Here is a 21,998-nt window from a genome sequence, read left to right as displayed (position 1 = left end):
CCTTTGTGTGATGTTTCTGTTCCTCATCCTCTTTTTTTGGCAGCTGCTCCCATTCTTCCAGCCCCCCTGACTCCCCATCTTACAATATTTCTTCCCTTCTACCTCAGAGACACCCCCCCCAGCACCCCTCCCATCCCTAATTTACGGGGCTTTTGCCTCCTTGGCATCTCCCTGTCCCCTCCACTGGAAATTGGTGCCAGGGGTGGGGTGGAGATGGTATTTTCTCAGTGGGAGTCCCGGAGAACTGAGTTCCACTCCCCACCCCCAAAGCCAGCTGCCTGCTCCCCGCTCCCTCCTCAGCCATTAGTAACCCGGAGACGCGCACCTGCGTGGGGGCTCTCCTCCAGTCCCAGCTCCCTTCCTGCACCTCCCACTCCTGCTCTGAAACGGCGCTGAGCGGGTTATTTATCGGAGCCAGTGCTGCTCCAGAAGGTCAGGACGGTGGTGTAAATAACCTCTTCTCGCCATTTCCCCGTCCCTCCAGAGCCCGCTCCCCTCCCCCCTCTCCACCTTTATTCGCACAAATGAATGTGGCTGAGCTGGCGCAGAGCCTGGCCCTGCATCTTAATGGGGCTGTGAGCTCACAAGATGGATTTAGCTAGGGGTTTTATGGTTGCCGCGGCGACAGGAGAATGCTTCGGTTTTCTTTCCCCCTTCCTCTGCAGGATTTTAAGGAGGCAGGAGTGTGGGAAGCCCTCCCCTCCATTGCAATTCTAAGGGTTTTCTTCTCAGTCACCTCTACTGCTCCTAAGATGGGCCTGCAATTCCAGGATTCAGCCAGAGAGACCCGCATTGAAACACCAGATAGGGAAAGATGAGAGGAAGGTAACGGGAGTGGGGAGAGCCTCTCTGGCATTGGGACATGAAACAGAGTTGTCCAGTCTTGCCTGCTCCTCATGAAACCTGGCAATAAAGCTCACCAACTGCAGGGCATTTTCAGATCTTCCTAAGCAGATGGAAAAAGAGAAAAATGCTTGGGTATGCCACCCCTGCAGTCCTGCATCAAAAGTTGTAGTACAGGGAGCTTGATGAGGGTCTGGTATATCTTTATCTTTGCTGTCTGAGCTGAAGAGAAGCAATGCACAGCCTTTCCATCTTAATCTTCCTACTCATCACCCAGCATTGACTCTGGGGGTGGGTGGGTGGAGGGCTCAGTGTCTGTACAGGTTGGGGGGTGGTGATCAGTGATGGTGTGGAGAGTGGAGTCCTAGGCCATCTCCAAACGCAATTCTCTGAGCTTCAGTTTCCCCAGCCTGGCCTGGTTTGAACTCCCCCTGCCTTCTCTGTTTCCCACCGGGAATGGAACTCTTTGGCCAGAAATTTTCTTTCAGGACTGTGAGCAAACTCATCACCATCTGACTGAAGCAAGAGACAGGGGAGCACGGTCTGATCTCCCTTCCTTGATCCTTTCTGTCAGATCCTTTCTGTCTTTCTGTTTTGAGCCTTTCCCTCTTCCCCAAGGGACCCTGGGAGGCCCCTCCTCCCTTTCTCCCCTTTGGCTGGGAAAGTGACTGCAGCTTGAACAGTGCCAGACACCTGCCTGCCAGATGTGGCGATTCCCCATTCTCCCCCCCTCCCCCAATGTCTATCCTTTCCCTACCCCACTGAGCTCAGGCAGAGGGAGCCCCCCAACAGGGTGATTTAGTGCTGCAGGCTCTCTTCTTCAACTGCCCCTCTCCAGCTCCTCTCCCTTTCCCTGGTGCCCATGCCCCCTCTTTTCCCACTATGTCCTGCTACTGCCTTCCTTGTACAGCCTCCCCCCAACTCCCAGCCCTGGGGTGCTGGACTGTGTAAGCCCCAGCTGCCGGCCTGGGAAGTGAAGGGGTGGGGCAGGGGTGACTGGCCTCTTTTCACCCATGGGAGAGTACATCAACAGGGCTGAAGACAGTGGCAGCCAGAGCTGATGTCATTCTAACTGGGGGAGTGAGTGGGGAGGAGACCAGCACTCCAAGACTGTTTGCAGAGGAGAAAGAGGTCTCTGAGACCTTTCCAGGTAGGAGAGAGAGCCCAGAAATGTGGCTGCCTGGTGGGCGTCATGTCTGCATTTCTCTGGCCAGGTCTCCAGACCTTGTCTCTGGATCTGTGTCTCTAATCTGATTCAGTGGATGTCCCTCAGCTCCTCCTCTTCAGGATGACCCAAAATATACTTAAAGGGAACCCTAAGTCCTTACCCTTCATTCTTAAGTGTTTGCCTTTCTGTGTCTTTTCTCTATCAATCTCTCTTTCCTCCCATTTCATCTCTCCTTCCTTAATTGTGCTTCTCTCTTTGGTCATCTCCTGGCTCAAGCCTTCTGGCCTCCTCCCCTCCTGGCAACATATCCCAATATGATCCCAGACCTCCCTCTGAAGCAGGGACTCACGAGGGAGCCTCTTCTCTCCTCATCCCTCCTTGCAACCTGACTCCCTGAGGTCCTCCTGAGCTGGGACAGAAGGCACTGGGGTGGGAATGAGGTAGGGAGGATGGCTGGGTCAAAGAGAAGCAGAGACAGGACAGATGGAGACTCCAAGGACGTGGGGGAGGGGAAGGGACGGGAAGATGAAAGGAGAAACGCAGGAGAGAAATAGTTACAGAGAAAGGCAGAGACTGAGAGTTAATAGAAAGCAAGAATGACAAACTGGGAGAGTAAGAGAAACTGACAAAGACAGCAAGGCTGGGAGGAAAAGAAGTGAGCGATGGAGACAGGAAAGTCACAGCAAGAGAAGGCTGCTGGGAAGGGGCCAGGCAAGGGGCAGGCTGGTTCTCCTGGGCTTGCTGGTGTTGACAGGCCATAAATTACACTTGTGTGTGTGTGTGTGTGTGTGTTTGTGTGTGTGTATGCACATACGGGGGCATGCATGTGAAGGGGTCTGTGTTGAGGATAGGGATGGAGCCACAGCATTCTCATTCTTCCATTTCCTTCAATAGCCTCCTTCCTTGAGGCATCCCTCCCCCCACCACCTCCCATCTCCTAGCATTCTGATGCTCCAGGGACCATTCCCAAGGTATTTCCACATTTTCTCAGGAATCTGGCTTTCTCACTTGGAATGCCAGCCTGCTGGAATGTGCGGCCAGGATCCATGGACTCAAGAGGCCCCGTCCCCCTACTGCCCACCCCCCAGGCCTGCCCACCAGCTGCTCCTGTCCATCTTCTCCTCCCACTCTCCTTGTATCTCCCCCTTCTCAACACTGACCCCTCCCCCATCCTCTGACCCTCAGCCTGCCTGGGGCCCAGGTCGGGGAGGGGAGACAAAGACAGGATTTATCTCTGGGTTAGAGAAGCAGCCAGAGCCCAGGGCTGAAGGGAATGGCTGACCTCACTGGGATGGGAGGAACCGCTGGGCTGGATGCCGGAAGGCTGGGAGCCTGGGTTCCTGTGGCAAATTCTCCTGACTCCCAACTTTTCCCACTCCAGCCTCTCTCACTTCCTTGTCCCTGAAGACCTAGGTCACAGAGAAGATTATGGCTCTGAGATGATTTTAGATCCCTGAAGGGAAACCACAGCGGTGAGGGGAGAGTTGAGACTGATGTCTTAGGGTCATTCTCTTATGGATACTGAGGAGGATTCAGGAAGCAGGGGATGCTCTGGCACCAACTGCTCCCAGGACTAGGAAGGAGTCCTGAGTCTAAAACTGCAACAGATGAGATGGAGAGGGACTTCTCTCTAATAGAGAGGGACTTCCCAAGAACAGACCCCGATTGCCAGTAGGGAGGGAGATAAGGGTGATTATGGATCCTGAAAGATGGAAGACAGAGCTTCAATGGGAGCAAAGGAAGAAAAGTAATTCTCCAAGTGTTACTAGTTCTAGCCACTCTGAGAAGTCCTTCCTCTCTGAGATCCCCAACTCCGATTTGAGAGGTGTGAGGGAGTAGCCGGGCCTGCCTTTACAGTAAATAGACTATTGGCCTGAAATTGTCTCTAGTCAGCAGACAGGGTGTGTGCTCAAGGAGAGGGAACGGTGTGATCCAGGAGTTTCCGAGAAACTAGACCATATATCTCTCAGTGGACAGCTCCCGCAGCTTCCCCAGCTGCCCTTGGAGGCCCACCAGCCCCTCCAGAATCCCAGTGTGTCAGAGGCCTCCACAAAACTCCACCCAAAGCTCCCATATCCATTCCAACCCCTGGCACCCAACATCCTGCTTCCTGCCTCCACCCCTTCCTCTCCCTACTCTCCTGGGAGAAAGCTGCCAGGGTTCCCTCCAAGAGACAAGGCGGTATAAGGAAGAGAAAGTGAGACAACTGGGAGTTCCCAGCATACCAGTCTCTCCTCACAATCCCACCAACAGGTTCCACCCTGGCGCTAGTGGAGAAGAACTTGTGATTTCCTCTCAAAATCTTCTGCAAGCTGAAACCATTCCCTCAATTCCTGATGCAAAACTGAAGACTGGAAATTTTAGTTGGAAGGGGTCATGGATTGGGAGGAGAGATTGCGAGAGGACAAAAGAATTGGGTTGGCTGCACTGGGTAAGGAAGAAATAGGAAAAGGGAGAGGAGAGCATGACTTTTTTCCTCACTCTCCCCTCCCCCCAATTGAGGAGACAGATTTACAGCTTTGGTTTGGGGGGGTTGTGAGCATAAGGAAGACAGATCTGCAGTTCTGCCCTCTGAGTGTCTGGGTACTTAGCTTTAACTCCCCCATTAGCATCAATCCCCATCTTGCTGCCCATCCATCTTCTGACATCAGCTCCTTCCCCTCTCTGTAGCCCAGGCTTTCTGACCCTAAGTAGCTCTTAAAGGGCCAGTCTAGACCTTTCCCTCCCTCCCTCTTCCCACTCCAGGCAGCACAGTCTGGTGTGTGTGTGCGTGTGCACGTGCATGTGCATGTGCCCTGTAGCCATCCCTAAGGCCATAGTGGATGGAAGGCATGTTGGAGTGGGGGTGAGGGAAAGAGGACTCTCCCCCAACTCTCTGCTCTCCTTAGACCTCCCTTATATTATGGGCCTCTCCCATCTCTATCTTTGTTCAACACCTACCCAGGCCCAGAACAAACCCTCTGACTGGGCTGGGGCTTGTGGACACATAGCTGCTAGAGCTAAGGGCTGGAGAATGCATGCTGGATCCATGGGGCAGAATTCCTCTCCCTCCCTCATTTCCTGGAGGCCCAGGGCAAGGGGTGTCAAGGATTACTGACTGTTTTTAATTCTCAGCTAGCAGTGGGGGTAGACAATTTGGGGAGTGAGACTCCTAGGAGATGCCCTGAGACCCACATTCCTAGCCTTCTCTCCCAGGGACCCAGGCTGTGTTCTCTGTGTGTGTATGTGTATGTGTGTGTGGAGGGGTGGGGGGTGGGGGTGGAATTTCAAATTTTCCTTTCCATTTGGTGGTGTGTCTGTGTGTGTGTGTGTGTGTGGGTGGGTGTGTGTGTGACAGGCCCGAGAAACCAGACTCTGAATTACATGGCTCCTCTTCCTTACTCCTCAGCCACCAAGCTTATGGAGGGCAGAGAGGAAACTGGCTTCTCTCCCTTTTCTTCCATTCTCCACAGAAATACTGTAACTGCACCTCAGGGACTATAAGAATGCTGGGATGCTTGGAAAGTTCCTCCCCCATCTGCCTTCAATCCTTTCTGCTGCAAAGGCCATGCAGTCCTCTGAGGGGCTCTCCAGGATAGTTAAACACCCTTCCAGATATCTGAAACCCACTCCCCATTTCCCTCAATGCTTCCTTCTCTGGCTCAATATGAGAGGTAATGGGTGGGTGGGGGCCTTGGGAAAGTGGCCACACTAAAAATAGGAGGTCCCAGCACACCCCCCTACGGCCCTTTATTTATCACTCTCTGAACCTCACTCTCAAAGAAGCATAAATATCCCTAATTCCTGAAGGCCAACCCAGAACCCATAAATTTAACTAGAGAGGTGGGCAAAGGGGAGGAGTGAGGGTTAGCAAATGGGGAGCCAAATGCAGCATTGACATAGCAGAACATCTCCTGGGGGAGGCGCCTGATTTGTCCCCACATAGAGACCACTGGGTCTTTTTAAAGAGGAGTAGGAATTGTTGCTCTCAATATTTCCTTCAAGGATTAGTCCTTTCCCACCGCACTCCTCAACAAACAAAAACACAAAAACCAACCTTAGTTCTGGGCTTCCCCATTAGTTCTTTATCTTTTTCTCACCATATTTTCTTTGTTTCCTGCTCTGTCTCTCCTTCGCCTCTCTTTTGCACCTTTCTCCAGGTCTTTGCTTCTCTAAGCCTCTCCCTTCTCACAGCAGGCTGAAGAGGAAATTTCCATTTCTTATTCTGTCTGGATAGTGAGGTTTGTAAAGAAAGTCTCTCTAGGTGCCTGGATCTTCGAGTCCATTTGTCCCCCAAACAGGCCCTTTCACTTTATAGTTAATCTCTCTTTTATTCTCCTCGGGCCCCTTTTCTTTCCTCTCTCAGCCCTCTCTTTCTCTTCTCTTTTTTCCTTTTCTCCTCAGCCCTCCCCTTTCTTTCGCCCTTTTTGCCTCCTCAGTTTCCCCTTCGCTCTCCAGTTCAGTCTCCTCTCACCCTCTTCAGTCTCCTCTCCCTGCTATGCCTCCCTCCACCCCCAGAGTCCTCCGTCCGTATTTACCCCCTCGGACCCCATCTGCTTCAGTCTTCCCCATAACACCCCCTTTCCCTCTCCTGGTAGATGAAAGAGACAGGACACAGGGACTAGAGGAACAGGTAGAGGAAGCATTATACCTCGAAGGGAGGGAAAGAAAGAGGAGAAAAAAGGAGGGGGAAGGAGACCGAAGCGGTGGTGAGGGGAGGGGCAAGCTCACTCCCCAGCTGCGCCTCTGCCCTCCCCGCATCCACTGAGCCATAAATCAGGGCCACAGCGGCTCGACCAATGGCAGAGTGACTCGTAAATCGGCCTGTCAAGCTGAGCCAATGAAAAGCAGCGTTAAATCAAGTCCTGTCAGCGCTTGGCCAATGAAAGACCCTGGGCTGACCATAAATCTGCCCGTAAGAGACAGAAAAAGAGAGAGAGTGTGCGGGCGAGCAAGAGCGGCCCGGGCGGGGGACTTGGGAGGGGGAGAAGGAAGAGCAGGAGGAGGGAGAGACAGAGCTGCAGAGAAAAAAAAAAAAAAAAAAAAAAAAAAGGCGATAACAGAGGTACAAGAGATGAAGACAGCGTAAGGCAGAGACGAACAGATGGAGACAGACAAAGAGAGGCCATGAGAGATAGAGTCAGGAAAGTCAGCGATAGAACTCGGGCTCCGGCAAGAGACTGACAGAGATAAAGAGACAAAGAGAGACAGCTACTGACTCACACATTCATGAGCATACAGAGCTCCCAGATGCACACACTTCCCTGAGACACGCGAGCTCTGCACCATGAGGGACGCCTCGTTCCTGGACACACACATGCCATGCACACCTCAAGAGAGAGAAAGCCTGAAGAGATAATCTTGCTTTTCTTCTGTCTCACTTAGTCCTTCTCAAAAATAGGGGCGGGGGTTCCTCCTGTGTCCCCTGAGTCATTTTTTTCCAGTGACTGATACTTGGGAAGTCCTTCCTGAGGTCTAACCTTGGTCTCGATTGCTGCTCCTCTCTCCTTGCTAAAGCTTTCGACTTGCCTTCAAGGAATATGAAAAGTGAACACTTTTACAATCCTCAGAGAATTGTCAACTTTCAGAATCTTAGAAGGTCCAAGCTGCAAGGACTTTTAGGGATCATGTGGTCACTTAATTCTAGTTTTAGAAAAGCAGCTGTCTTGTAATCCTTAGACATGTAAGTGGACACTGAAGTCAGACTTGGTTCAAATCATGCTCATGCCACTTACTGGCTGTTCTACCTTGGATAAATTAAGTTAACCTATTTGTGCTTCCATTTTCTCATTTGTAAGAAAGGGATTATAGTAGCTACCTCATAGCATTTTTGTGAGGATTACACAAAATACTGAATCTATGGGATTTAGAACAGCACCGGGCACATAGTAAGAGTGCAACCCTGCCCCTCCCCCTTTGTACAGATTATAAAATCTGAGGCTCTGTGTGGTCCAGTGACCTGCTCAAGTTCACAGAGCTGATTATCAGAGAGCCTTGACTGGAACCCTGGTTTCTTCACTACCAGGCTGATGTTCTTCATTGGTCCTGCTGTTCACCACTCCTGTCTGTGCCCCCTCCTCAGTTGCTGGAACTTGACTCGGTTTAGGCTGCTGTATTTTTGTGGAAGGAAGACACCCAGGAACGCATGTTCTGGATTAGGAGGCAGGATCCCTAGGCCCTGAAAGTGTGTTGAATATGAGGGTATCAGTCTGTCCACCCAGACGGCGGTTCTTTCTGCCACTGTCTGGGTGGGGACAGCGTGCAGCCAGAGTGTTCAGAACACTCCACTCTACCACCAGTGCCAGCACACTGCTCACCTTCCCCTGCTCCTCCCCACCTACCACACCCCAGCACCAAGTAGACAATAAATACCTTGGGAATAATAAATGTCTCATTCTTTACTTTTCTTCCTAAACTTTGGGGGAAAAGGAGGGGGCAAATCCTGGGTCTCCATCCCCGCCTATCTGGGGTCTCTAGACTCCAGTCCTGCTGGCACCTTCAGGCCTCAATCGAGAAGCCAGAGAAGAAGAAACACAGGGAACCAGCGTCACCTGGTGGCCACAGGTGCTTTAAGGATGCACACGCGCATGCGCACAGGTGACAGGATGTTAGAGGAAGGGAACAGCATCTTTGGTATGGTCTACCACAGCCTAGCCCCTGAGCCCTTTAACCAGAGTCTCTGTTCTGCTTTCACAAGCCAGGATAACAGAAGCAAGTCTGGGGGAAATGAGGGCCCAGGACCAGGCAAATCAGCCCCAACCTCTGGGACCCTGCTGGGGCAGCTGGAGCGCCTGCCTGCCATTGCATCAGCTAAACTCAGTCCCATTTCCACAAAGCAAGGAGTCCTCCGTGACCATTCGTTTTGGATAGGGCAAGAGCCAGGGGGCTGGACTCGCTGGAGAGGACATCAGAGATGGGTTTCAAAACTTCTGGGTGGAATCAACCTTACTGTGTGGAGGGGTTTCTGGCAGCAGTAGGGGTTGAGGGCAAAGGTCATTTCTGGGAATTAAAAAGGCAGGCCAATCTTCTCAAACCAACTCATGTATTTTATACCTGGAAACCCCTCAGCTTAAAGCTTTGTCCAGGCCAGTGCTTCCTGCCCATGCTCTGACCGAAATCCTCAGTTATTAGGTTCCAGCTCCAAACCAACCTGGGCTTATTTCCTTCTTCCCCAGAGACAACACCTGAGCATAAAAAGCATAGAATTCATTTATCAATAATGATCCTTGAGCATCCTAGGGCTGAAACATTGATCAAAGGATGGAGGGACCTGGATTTTTTTAGGGGGAGGGGTTATCTGTGAAGATGCCCCTAAGTCTTACTTTCACCTGTGTCCATGCCAAATGACCACTTGGAGACAAATGGAACAGCCCTGGACTCCAGTGACTAGGGATACAGTTCTAATGGAGCCTGTGGAAACTCTGGGGTCCTCGTCTTAGGAGAGAGCTGTATGCTTGGCGGAACTGGCGGTTCATGGCAGCATAGAGCACAGGGTTGATGCATCCATTGAGCCAGGTGAGGTTGGCAGCCAGCATGTGGAGAACCCGAGGAGCCCGGACCTGGGCATCCAGGATGTTGAGCAGCAAGAAGGGGATGTAGCTCAGGGCAAAGCAGAGAAACACGGCAAAACACATCTGAGTCACCTTCCCAAACTCTGATGGGGAGTCCTGGGCTTTTTGAGCTCCTTTGGTTGGCCTGGCCTTAGCAGGTGCTTCAGGGGCGCTTTTCTGCTTAGCTGTCTTGCTGTTGCCATGGTCCCTCACTTCTGATGAGTCTCCCTCCAGGGTCTGGGTGGTGGCGGCACTGACTGGCTCAGATGAAATCCCCTCACTGGGCCCTGCTGATGCCAGTCCGCTGTCCAGTTCCTGGAAATGACCAGGCATGGCTTCATCTGTCCCAGCCACGTGGTTGGAGTGGACACTTGCTTTGTGCAGCTTGTACTGGTCCAGTGCCTGTGCAGCTCTCTTCACTTGGCGGTGGATGAGGCAATAGAAAATGCCAACACTGCTGAGCCCAAGTACAAAGTAGATGCCCATGAGGATAGTGGTGTAGGGTCGGCCTCGGATACGGTCAAAGCTGCAGGTGCAGACCACGGGCACCAAGATATAGATAGGCCAGAGTGGGGCAAAACTGGCCACGCCTATCACCCAGGTGCCCACCAGTGCCAGCAATATCCCCTTGGAACTGAAAACTTGGGGAAAAAGCTTAGGGTGGGCGATGAGGAGGTAGCGTCCCAGCGCAATGAGGCAGAGGGTGAGGATGGAGACAGAGTTTGAAGCAAAGAGGAGGAGCCCAAACACTCTGCAGAAGGTGGCACCGGTGCGCCAGTGCAGGTGGAGGTAGGTGTCCACAGAGAAGGGCTGGAGCAGGGTGCAGTAGAGCAGATCGGCCAGTGTGAGGTTGGCGATGAGCAGGTTGAAACGGGTACGGAGCTTGGGCTGGATGGCCAAGGCCAGCAGGGTGAGCACGTTGCCCACCGTGCCTGTCACAGCCACCACCACTCCCCAGCTAACCGCAACGTAACGATAACCCAGCACAGACTCGTGGTAGCAGGAGAAGCTGGCGTTGGAGGTGTTCCACATGATGCAGGCTGAAGAGGCGGGGATGGAAGGGAAGAGAAAGTCAGAACCTGGCCTTGAATTTAGATCTCTTGAACAGACCCAGGCTCTTGGATATCTGAACTACTCTCAGAGCGCACTTCAGCTCACCAGCCTCCCGAGTCATTTGCAAGCCCCTTCATCCCAAGAGCCCCAATCCTCTCCTCAGGCTCTCTTAGTCCTTTCTCATTCTCAGAGATTTCCCCAAGTTCTTATCTAAATAACTTTCAGCCTCTGTCCCCTCTGTGCCCCTCAACCTGCCCCTACTCCCAAACCCCAGGCCCCTTCAATATCCATCCACATGCTCTCAGTAACACCAGACCACGCCGGGTGTCCTGTTTCTGTATTCCGGATGTTGCTATAGTCCCCTCTGTCTCGCTCTGCTGCATACACATTACAGGCTTCAATTTTTTTTTCTGTTTACCACCTGGAGATGAGGAAGCAAAGAAACCAAAAGTAGACCCACCTTAAAAATGTGCACCTGAATTTCCCAGCTTTCAATTCTCTCTCACGGAAGAAGTCCAACTCATCCAAAGAGCAGAGCTTTCTGGAGGACATTTGGGCTTCAAGCAGTTGGTATCCTGCTCTCGTGTCTCCTATTATACTACGTTGAAAGAATAAGAAAATCGCCAGTTACTCAACCTTAGCCACTTCCTCCCTCACTTCCGGTGGGTCCTATTTGTGCTTTGGCTAGTGAAATTTGGTCATCTGTGTTGAAATTCTCCTGCCACTCGCCCCAGAGCTCTTGCTCGTCTCCTTCCTGAGGCCCCACGCTTTGCTTCCTTCCCCTCTTTACATGGCAGAGCTCTACAGAATCATTGCCGAGAATTGTGGGGACATGGAGACAGAGAATCAGAACATCTGAGTCACGTCTCAAGTGACCAAAGGACAAGGCCAAGTTCTAGTAGCAACTCTATGCACCCCAGAAGCCCTGGATTTGTTTAGGGGGAGCGTTGCCTTCCCTTGCTCCCAGGTGACACTGTAGCACATCTGTGCTGGTTTGAATGTATTATGTCCCCCAGAAAAAGCCATATTCTTTGAGGCAATCTTGTGGGGCAGACATATCAGTGGGGATTAAGTTGGAAGATTTGGATTAGGTTGTTTCTGTGGAAATGCGCCCCATCCAACTGTGGGTGCTAACTCTGGATAATTTCCATGGAGATGTGGCCCTGCCCATTCAGCATGGGCCTTGATTAGTTTACTGGAGCATTGTAAGCTCAGACAGAAGGAGCAAGCTTGCTACAGCCAAGAGGGACACTTTGAAGAACACACAGGAGTTGAGAAGATAGGAGCTGCAGATGAAGACAGCCGTTGAAAGCAGACTTTTGCTCTGGAGAAGCTAAGAAAGGAAAAACGCCCCAAGAGCACCTAAGAGTGACATTTTTGAGGAACTGCAGCCTAGAAAGGAACATCCTGGGAGAAAGCCATTTTGAAACCAGAACTCTGGAGCAGATGCCAGCCACGTGCCTTCTCAGCTAAACAGAGGTTTTCCGGACACCATTGGCCATCCTCCAGTGAAGGTACCCGATTACTGATGTGTTACCTTGGACACTTTATGGCCTTAAGACTGTAACTGTGTAGCCAAATAAACCCCCTTTATGAAAGCCAATCCATTTCTGGTATTTTGCATCCCTGCGGCATTAGCAAATCAGAACAACATCCGAGAACAGGAATCTGATGAAGAAAGGTGGGAAATGAGGACTTCAGGATTCTGGCTTCTCTCCCCACACAGGCTCAGACTCCTGTTCAATCATTCATTCATCAGTTCACTCAACAAATATGTATTGAGTGCCTACTGTGCTAGATGCGGGATGCAAGGACGCATAGTCTAGCAGGGGAGACAGATGTAAATACGGAAATGAAATTAGTTCTTTAAAGCAGGGTTGGCACACTTTGAACTGTGGGCCGAATCTGGCTTGCCATCTGTTTTTGTATGGCCCAGAAGCTAAGAATGTTTTTTTCATTTAAAAATGGCTATATAAGTACCTACATAATAGCGTCGATTTTGACTCTTGGACAGCACAGCCTAAAATATTCACTATCTAGCTCTTTAAGAAAAAGTTTGAAAACCCTTGCTCTCAAATACAGCATGAACTTGAAGAAGGGGCAAGCTACTAAGGAGGAAATCAGGGAAGAGCTCCCAGAGATATGTCTAAGCTGAGTTTTGGATAATGAATGGGGGAGTTTTGGGGAGGAGAAATGCAGGAGAAAGGCATTGCAGACAAAAAGGAATGGCGTGCACAGAGGCACAGAGTTTTGGGAAAGTTTGATATCCTGGGGTAGTACACTTAATTCAGTAAAGGTAACACAGAAGTGTGAGGTAGGGAGCAAGGGAGAAGATCCTGGAGAAGGGGGCAGAGGTGGGATTAAGGAGGGCCTTGGCTAAGGAGCTGGGAATTTATCCTGTGGGTTGGGGACATGTGCATGCAGACAGCTGTGAGTAGGGAGTGAAGGATGCAGGCCAGAAGTGAGAAGACTAGTAAAAAGGCACCAGTTCAGATAAGAGACAGGGAGGGCCTGAGTTAGGTGGCATGCCACCTGTGTAGTTACAGTGGGTCCCATGTTTAGAATGGTCACATGCTTGTTTTAATTAAAAAGTATTAATAAATTATTAATACTTTTTCAACAACAGACTCTGCATTTTCATGTTGTACTGGGCCCCGTGCAAATTATGTAGCCAGGAGGTTAGGGCAGTGGTCATGGGGGTGGGAAACAATGCTTAGGACCCATAGGTTGTTAAGAAGTCAAATAGGACTTATTTAGTGGCTCATTGGAGGAGTCAGGATGAGGGAGGAGGTAGGATGACTGCTAGTTTTTCAGGTGGGTGGTGGTGCTCTTAATTAGGGTAGGGAATGTAGGAGAAGGGGCAGGCTTAGGGAAAGGGATAAATAATGAATTCAGATTTAAACTAGCAGGTTTGAGGTTTCTCTGCATGTGCCATTATCCCAGTCCCTATCCCTCTCCCTATGTGTGACCCAATCCTGCTTTTCTCCACCAACTCTCCTATAGGGTGTCTCTTGCCCCTCACACTTCTGAATCTCCAGTCCCTGTCTTGTTTTGAGCTAGAGCCACCTGAAAAAAATAAAAAAAAGTAAACACCTTGTTGGGTTCCATTTCTGAACCCACAGTGAGCCCACCCCCAAAATTCATGATTGGCAAACCCAGGAGTCCCCTATTCCCCTCTCCTTCCTCTTTAACAGTTATCATCCCGCCTTCTCTCCCCTTTCTTCCTCAAGACTGGTAAGTGGTCAGAGAGGCAGAAGTGAGAAAAGAAGATGCAAGTCAGGAGAACCCCAGACACAGGCTGGGTTCTGGTCTGGACTTGTTTGTCTGATCTTCTGTGTAGGACTTTAAAGAGGGCTCACCGGGTTACTGGAGGTTCTTAGGAGGGTGTGATTGAACTGAATTCTGGGGATAAAGAAGAAGAACTCCCCCCCACCACCACCACCATATGAGACGCAGTTGAACATTGTGTGTGGCTCTGTCACACAAATCATTTAGAGGATCAGATGAGGTGTTGTAGCATATCTATAAATGGCACTGTCCCCGTCCCTTAGTCTTGGGTATATGAGGGCTCAGTGAACTTTTACGAGACCACCCAAACCTGTTCATTTTGCAGATGGGGACTTGAGGTCCAGACAGAGCAGAGACTGACCCAAGGTCACAATTTTTTTTTGGGGGGTGGGGCGGGGGGTGGACTACTGTTGACTTGAGCTGATCATACTGTGGTCATTTGGCATATCTAGGTGAAACTTGCATAGGAGTAACCTCCAGGACAGTCTCTTGACTCTACGAGAATTCTCTTAGCCACTGAAACTATATTTTGTTGCCTTTCTTTTCCCCTTTTTGGTAAAAAAGGCATTCTCAATCCCTTGATGCCAGGGTCAGGCTTATTCCTAGAACCCAGGTCCCATGTCACCAGGAAGGCTCATTCATGTTGGGGGTCCTGTCCCACATGGGGGGAGGGTGATGAATTTATTTGCAGTTAGGCTTAGACAGAGAAAGTCTGCATTTGAGCAACAAAAGAGGTTCTCTGGAGGTGACTCCTAGGCATAAGTACAGGTGGGCTTAGCCTCCTGTTTACAACCATAAGTTTCACCTGAGCAAGCCTCAAGATTGAGGCTTATAAAGTAGGGGGTTCCTAAGTTCACATAGCGTATATTATGTCCATGATAATCCATCCATATCTCACATTATCAACACTTAATTGTAAATCCTCATCATACTCCATTTTAAACAATTCTCATGACCCAAAACATCTTGTGGCTCTTGTGAGCCCTTAATTATTTGTCCCTAGCATTCGTGTAATACTAGTACGGTATTCCTATTAATTATAGTCCCTGGTATGCAATATGTAGACTTTCCCCATATACCCTTCTGTTGTCAACTCTCTGTGCCAGTCTCATGCCTTAGAAGATACCATGCAAGCACCTATCTATATTTGTGGTGCTGATCTGTGGGAAATATGGCTTTAAATAACCCCTTTCAATCCTATTTGCCTTCAATACAGCTCTGGTACCTATAATCCCATTAACAAATAATTGTTACCCCTACCATTACCATACCATTGAATTCACCATCACTCACATATCTGAATATATTAGATTATCATTCTCCCTCACTAGCTACTGTCTATCGCTAGGTTCCCAATATTCTATATTATAAGACATTAATTCTACATTGTTCAGATAGTTCATAGAAGTGGTAACATACAATATCTCTCTTTTTGTGTCTGATTTATTTCACTCAGAATTATATCTTCAAGGTTCATCCATGTTGCCATATGTTTCAGGATCTTGTTGCTTCTTACTGTTGAATAGCGTTCCGTCGTATGAATATACCACATTTTGTTTACCCATTAATCTGCTGAAAAACACTTGGATTGTTTTCATCTCTTGGCAACTGTGAACAATGCTGCTATGAACATCGGTGTACAAATATCTGTTCGTGTCACTGCTTTCAAATCTTCTGGGTATATCCCGAGAAGTGGAATTGCTGGATCATAGGGTAATTCAATATCTAGTTTTCTGAGAAACTGCCAAACTATCTTCCAGACAGTGATGTACCATCATACAGTCCCACCAGCAATGAATAAGAGTTCCAATTTCTCCACATCCTCTCCAGCATTTGTAGTTTCCTTTTTGTTGAATGGCAGTCATTCTAATTGGTGTGAGATGGTATCTCATTGTGGTCTTGATTTGCATCTCCCTGATAGCTAGTCGAGATGAACATTTTTTCATGTGTTTTTAGCCATTTGTATTTCCTCTTTGGAGAAATGTCTTTTCACATCTTTTGCCCATTTTATAATTGGGCTGTTCGTACTATTGTCGTTGAGTTGTAGGATTTCTTTATATGTGCAAGATATCAGTCTCTTATCAGATACATGGTTTCCAAATATTTTCTCCCATTGTGTTGGCTGCCCTCTTCACCTTTTTGACAAATTCCTTTGAGGTACAGAAGATTTTGATTTTGAGGAGTTCCTATTTATCTATTTTTTCTTTCATTGCTTGTGCTTTGGGTGTAAGGTCTAAGAAGCAACCTCTTAATACTGGGTCTTGAAGGTGTTTCCCTACATTATCTTCTAGGAGTTTTATGCTACTGTCTCTTACATTGAGGTCTTTGATCCACTTTGACTTAATTTTTGTATAGGGTGTGAGATAGGGGTCCTCTTTCATTCTTTTTGTTATGGCTATCCAGTTTTCCCAGCCCCATTTGTTGAAAAGACTGTTCTGCCCCAGTTCAGTGGATTTGGGGGCCATATCAAAAATCAATCGACCATATATCTGGGGGTCTATTTCTGAACTCTCAATTCAATTCCATTGATCAATTTGACTATCTTTATGCCAATACCATGCTGTTTTGAACACTTGAGCTTTATAGTAGGCTTCAAAGTCTGGAAGTGTAAGTCCTCCCACTTCGTTCTTCTTTTCTTAAGATGTTTTTGGCAATTCAAGGCCCCTTTCCTTTCCAAATAAATTTGATAACTAGCTTTTCCAAGTCTGCAAAGTAGGTTGTTGGAATTCTGATTGGAATTGCATTGAATCTGTAGATCAGTTTGGGTGGAATTGACATCTTAACAAGGTTTAGTCTTCCTATCCATGAGCATGGAATATTTTTCCATCTATTTAGGTATTTTTTTATTTCTTTTAGTAACATTTTGTAATTTTCTGTGTAGAGGTCTGTTATGTCCTTGGTTAAGTTTATTCCTAGGTACTTGATCTTTTTAATTGCTATTGTGATTGGAATTTTTTTTTATTGCTTCTTCAGTTTGATCATTACTAATGTATAGGAACATTACTGACTTATGTGCATTAATCTTATATCCCGTCACTTTGCTGAATTTGTTTATTAGCTCAAGTAGCTTTGTGGTTGAATTCTCAGGATTTTTCAAATATAAGATCATATCATCTGCAAATAATGACAGTTTTACTTCTTCCTTTCCAATTTGGATACCTTTTATATCTTTGTCTTTGCAAATGGCCCTGGCTAGAACTTCTGGCACAATGTTGAATAATAGAGGTGACAGTCGGCATCCTTGTCTTCTTCCCGATCTTAGGGAGAAGGCTTTCAGCCTCTCACTGTTGAGTACTATGCTGGCTGTGGGTTTTTCCATAAATGCCCTTTGTCATACGTATTGAGGAAGGAAGGTTCCTTCAATTCCTACCTTTTGAAGTGTTTTTATCAAAAAGGGATATTGAATTTTGTCAAATACCTTTTCAATATCTATTGAGATGATCATTTGATTTTTCCCTTTTGATTTGTTAATATGTCAAATTATATTAATTGATTTTCTTATGTTGAACCACCCTTGCATGCCAGGAATGAACCTCACTTGGTCAAGGTGTATAATTCTTTTAATGCACTTTTGGATTTGATTTGCAAGTATTTTGTTGAGGACTTTTGCATCTATATTCATTAGGGAGATTGGTCTATAGTTATCATCTTTTATAGTGTCTTTATCTGGTTTTGGTATCAGAGTGATATAAGCTTCATAAAATGAGTTAGATAGTATTCCTTTTTCTTCATTTTTTTAAAGAGTTTGAGCAGGAATGGTATCAGTTCTTTTTGGAAAGTGGTAAATTCCCCTGTGGAGCCATCTGGCCCTGGGCTTTTATTTTTAGGTAGGTTTTTGTTGACTGATTGGATCTCTGTGCTTTTGATTGGTTTGTTGAGGTCTTCTATTTCTTCTTGGGTCAGTCTAGGTTGTTCATGTGTTTCCAGGAAATTTTCCATTTCCTCTAAATTCTCTAGCTTGTTGGCATGTAGTTGTTCGTAGTATCTTCTTGTGACTTTTTTTATTTCAGGATCTGTAGTAAATATCCCCTTCTCATTTCTGATTCTGTTTATTTGGGTCTTCTCTCTTTTTGACTTTGTTAGTCTAGCTAAGGGTCTGTCAATCTTGTTGGTCTTCTCAAAGAATCAACTTTTGGTTTTATTTATTCTCCTTATTATTTTTTTGTTCTCCATGTCATTTATTTCTGCTTTAATCATTGTTATTTCTTTTCATCTACTTGTTTCAGGGTTAGTTTGTTGATCATTTTCTAGCCTCTTCAGTTGTTCAGTTAGGTCTTTAGTTTCAGCTCTTTCTTTCTTTTTGATATATGCATTTAGAGCAATAAATTTTTCTCTCAGCACTGCCTTCAGTGTATCCCATAGGTTTTGATATGTTGTGTTCCCATTTTCAATTGTCTCTAGATATTTACCAATGTCTCTTGCAATTTCTTCCTTGACCCACTGGTTGTTCAGGAGTGTATCTGTCCGGCGCCTTCTCGCTCGGTCCCACGCGTCCTGTCCTCGGCCGGCAAGGAGAACAGAGGGAAAGAGGGAGAGACACAGACAAACTGACACTTGAGGCACACAGCGGCAGTGAATGCAAGCCTTTTACTGGAGCCAGGAAGAAAACTTTCTCTGTTACATATTCCACACGAGGCTTTACACCCCGTGGGAGAACAACCTCTATGCGGCCGTCAGGCACGGCTCCCTGTGGGCTGTCTCTCCGAGGCTAGCGCGGGCACTTTCTTATATACGATAGTTACAACCAATGTGCAGGCACTACGTAAGCGTGTACAATAGGCTAGCAGGCAGCCGCCGCCCTAAGCGTCATATGCGGAAACGGGATGCAGGCGCCATCTTGGCTCACTCGATGGGCGGGGGTAACTCGAGAGCAGGTCTCGGCGTGTCCAACAGGCCCTAACTCTAGAGCAGGTCGCGGCTCGTTCACTAGGCCCCAACCCGGGAAGCGGCTCTCCACATCTCCCCCTTTTTTATATATTTCACCCAGTGTCTCCATTGATGAGTGTACTCCCGTGGGCTTGAGTGACCCACTACATGTTTTGGTGCTTTGGGGAGTCTGGACTAGGCCCCTGCCATCTCACGGCAGAACCTCTGGCACCGACCAGAATGCTTACCTCATATAGAGACCGGAGAGCCCGTGAGCTGGAAACGACGTGACTCTCCCTACCGGACTTTGCCTTGTAACTGGGTAGTGATAGTTGGGACAGGAGAGTGGCATCCAGCGTCAAAGGCGTCACTAGGCGTCTCTGTGCAATGGCCAGAGCCCCGTGCGGCCGTCACTGGGCTCCCGCCTACGAGACTCGCCTGAGACAAAATTTGAGACTGCTGGAACTATCAGCTAAATCCGGGATATGGCTATGGACTCTGCCGCGAACCCTGCCCCAGAGTGCCCCACCCCGAAGGGGATCGATCAGTCGAGAGCCTGCTGTTCAATATGAGGGAGGAGTAAAGGGAATCAACGATAGTTCAGCGAGTCGGGGGCTCAGCAGTGACAAAGCGTCTTGTCGATTGTCGATGGCTTAGCTGCTGCGGGCTAGGTGAAGGAGTCACAGGCGGAGGGAGGTTCAAAGTCCAACAGTTCAGAGAAGCCGGAGCGCGGCGTCGGTGCGATGCTTTTGCGACCGAGAAAAGCCTCGTGGCCGTCGAGCCGACCGATGGCGACGGGGTCGCGGAGGATTGGCTGGTCCTCCGGAGCAGTGGTCATCAGAGGTGGCGAGTTGCTGGTAAAAGATAGCACCGGTCTGCTTCCTCACAAGTTGGACGATTCTGCGAATGATGCATGGTCCTGTAAGCAGGACTGCTTTCCACTTCCGGTTGTGTGCGGACTGGATGTCTCCGGATGGGTTATAGCACGAGTTATTGATGCGCTGGAAGAGAAAAGAAAAACATTTTTCTCAGGGAGAGACTTCTACCCTGGAAAGGTTATTATTAAGGGGAGCTTAATTTTGGATACTTGTGAAATTACAAGATGGCCAGCGTAAAATCTGGGGCATGGCTAAGGCCTTTAATTATAGCTTTAAAACCTAAGTAATGGTGGAGCAACACAGGGTTGTTTTCAAACAGAAAGCTCACCATGTGCTTTATATCAAAATCATATTTGAACCAGAGCCCTGATTCGAATTGTTATGTCTCCTAAAGATTTTAAATGCTTCTAAATCAAATTAATATTATTTCAGAGCAAATTTTTCCTTTTCCACCTTATAGAGTTTCTTTTAATCCACAATCTTAAATTTTTATGCCGCTGCAAAATAAAATTATCAGCAAACAAAGATCTGTAAATTAAAAGAGTTCACCATTTTAGTACAGAGTGCATGCAGCTATATGATAAGATTCCTTTAAACTCTAAAGACAATCCATCAGGGAAAAACTTTCCAGTGCATGTTATGGAAATGATTTGCACTGTGATAGTAAAATGAGGTTTTTGTTTTGTTTTATGTTATGTTTTAAAGACAATTCTAAATCATCTCTCTGGAAAGCAAGACCTCAAACTCTTTATCAGGACATTTCCTTCTCTTATGCAAATAGACAGTCTTACATGGAGTCAAAAGTATGAGCAGACAAATACTGTTTTATTTACTAGTATAGGAAATTTTCTTAATAGTACAATTCAACAGCAAACTGAAAGACGTGGCTCCTTTGTCCAGATCAAATTTTTGTTTATATAATTTCTATATGGTTGTCATCATGAACTATGTTTCCCTGAGAATAAAATTATGTAGTCTTTCCTCAAAGCAGTACTATAACATGAATGTATTCATTTCAGTCAACAGCATTGAAATGCCTACTGTAAGAAAGGAGAGTTTCTCAAGTAACACATGGAACACAATTCTAAGAATGTGGCCGCCCTTAGCAGTGTGTTCTCAATGTCAAGGAAACATTGCCCAGGCGGGAGCTCCCATCTGCATCCAGTCCACCCTTTCTCGCCGGCTCTCTCTTCCTCTAAGTGCCTGGACCGCTGCACACACTCTCGCCTCCCGGGTGGCTCGCGGCCAACCCCCAGTTCAAGGATCGCGCGAACGGTCTCCCATATAGGGACTAAAGGTGGATTCAGACAAACGTTAGTCCGACGCGCCCAATCTATATCGTGACCAAACTTCAGCCAAGAAGGCAGACCGAGGCTGCCGGAGGAGGGAAACCAGGGGGCAAAAATTTCAACATCATTAAGAAACTTCTGTAGGGAGCTTTTCCTAACTGAAATACCCCTCTGCTTCAGGAGGGCTTTTAAAGGAGCTAACAAGGGTAAACTTTCAGACTGCCCCATGCTTGCAGTCGGCACTGTACTTTTAGCTAACAAAGATAAACTTTCAGACTGCCCCATGCTTGCAGTCGGCACTGTACTTTCAACCACTCGGAGAGCTCTTCCGAGTCCCCGGGACCGCCTGAGAATCCACGGGCCCTGACTCTCACGTAAAAGGAGCACTCACCTTCTCGCGCTGGCCGGGCGCAGGAAGTCCGCTGTCCACCACCAGCTCAGCTGGTCAGAGCTTGGTCGAGTGTTCGAATCCCCGTACGGGCCACCACTTGTCCGGCGCCTTCTCGCTCGGTCCCACGCGTCCTGTCCTCGGCCGGCAAGGAGAACAGAGGGAAAGAGGGAGAGACACAGACAAACTGACACTTGAGGCACACAGCGGCAGTGAATGCAAGCCTTTTACTGGAGCCAGGAAGAAAACTTTCTCTGTTACATATTCCACACGAGGCTTTACACCCCGTGGGAGAACAACCTCTATGCGGCCGTCAGGCACGGCTCCCTGTGGGCTGTCTCTCCGAGGCTAGCGCGGGCACTTTCTTATATACGATAGTTACAACCAATGTGCAGGCACTACGTAAGCGTGTACAATAGGCTAGCAGGCAGCCGCCGCCCTAAGCGTCATATGCGGAAACGGGATGCAGGCGCCATCTTGGCTCACTCGATGGGCGGGGGTAACTCGAGAGCAGGTCTCGGCGTGTCCAACAGGCCCTAACTCTAGAGCAGGTCGCGGCTCGTTCACTAGGCCCCAACCCGGGAAGCGGCTCTCCACATGTATCGTTTAACTTCCATATATTTGTGAAGGATCTGGTTCTTTGGTGGTTGTTGATTTCTCGTTGCATTCCAATGTGGCCAGAGAATATGCTTTAAA

At 48.2% G+C, this 21,998-nt stretch overlaps 1 protein-coding gene across 1 annotated transcript; it reads right to left on the bottom strand.

The window, feature by feature from the left end:
* Positions 1-9,186: 9,186 nt before the first annotated feature.
* Positions 9,187-11,189, bottom strand: GPR84 (G protein-coupled receptor 84). Its single transcript, XM_037846488.1, has 2 exons — positions 11,054-11,189; positions 9,187-10,580 (listed from the first exon to the last, which is right to left on the bottom strand). Exon 2 carries the CDS (start codon positions 10,570-10,572, stop codon positions 9,391-9,393), a length of 1,182 nt encoding a protein of 393 aa, XP_037702416.1. The 5' UTR covers positions 10,573-10,580; positions 11,054-11,189; the 3' UTR covers positions 9,187-9,390.
* Between the last annotated feature and the right edge of the window lie 10,809 nt (positions 11,190-21,998).

The sequence above is a fragment of the Choloepus didactylus genome, chromosome 8 (genome assembly GCF_015220235.1).
Source record: "Choloepus didactylus isolate mChoDid1 chromosome 8, mChoDid1.pri, whole genome shotgun sequence".
Lineage (NCBI taxonomy): Eukaryota > Metazoa > Chordata > Mammalia > Pilosa > Megalonychidae > Choloepus > Choloepus didactylus.
The sequence above is the reverse complement of the archived record's forward strand: the minus strand, read 5'-3'. Positions and strand labels throughout refer to the sequence as shown.

Coding starts and splice junctions, on each gene's coding strand:
- GPR84 (XM_037846488.1), bottom strand. CDS start 10,572: ATGTGGAACACCTCCAACGCCAGCTTCTCCTGCTACCACGAGTCTGTG.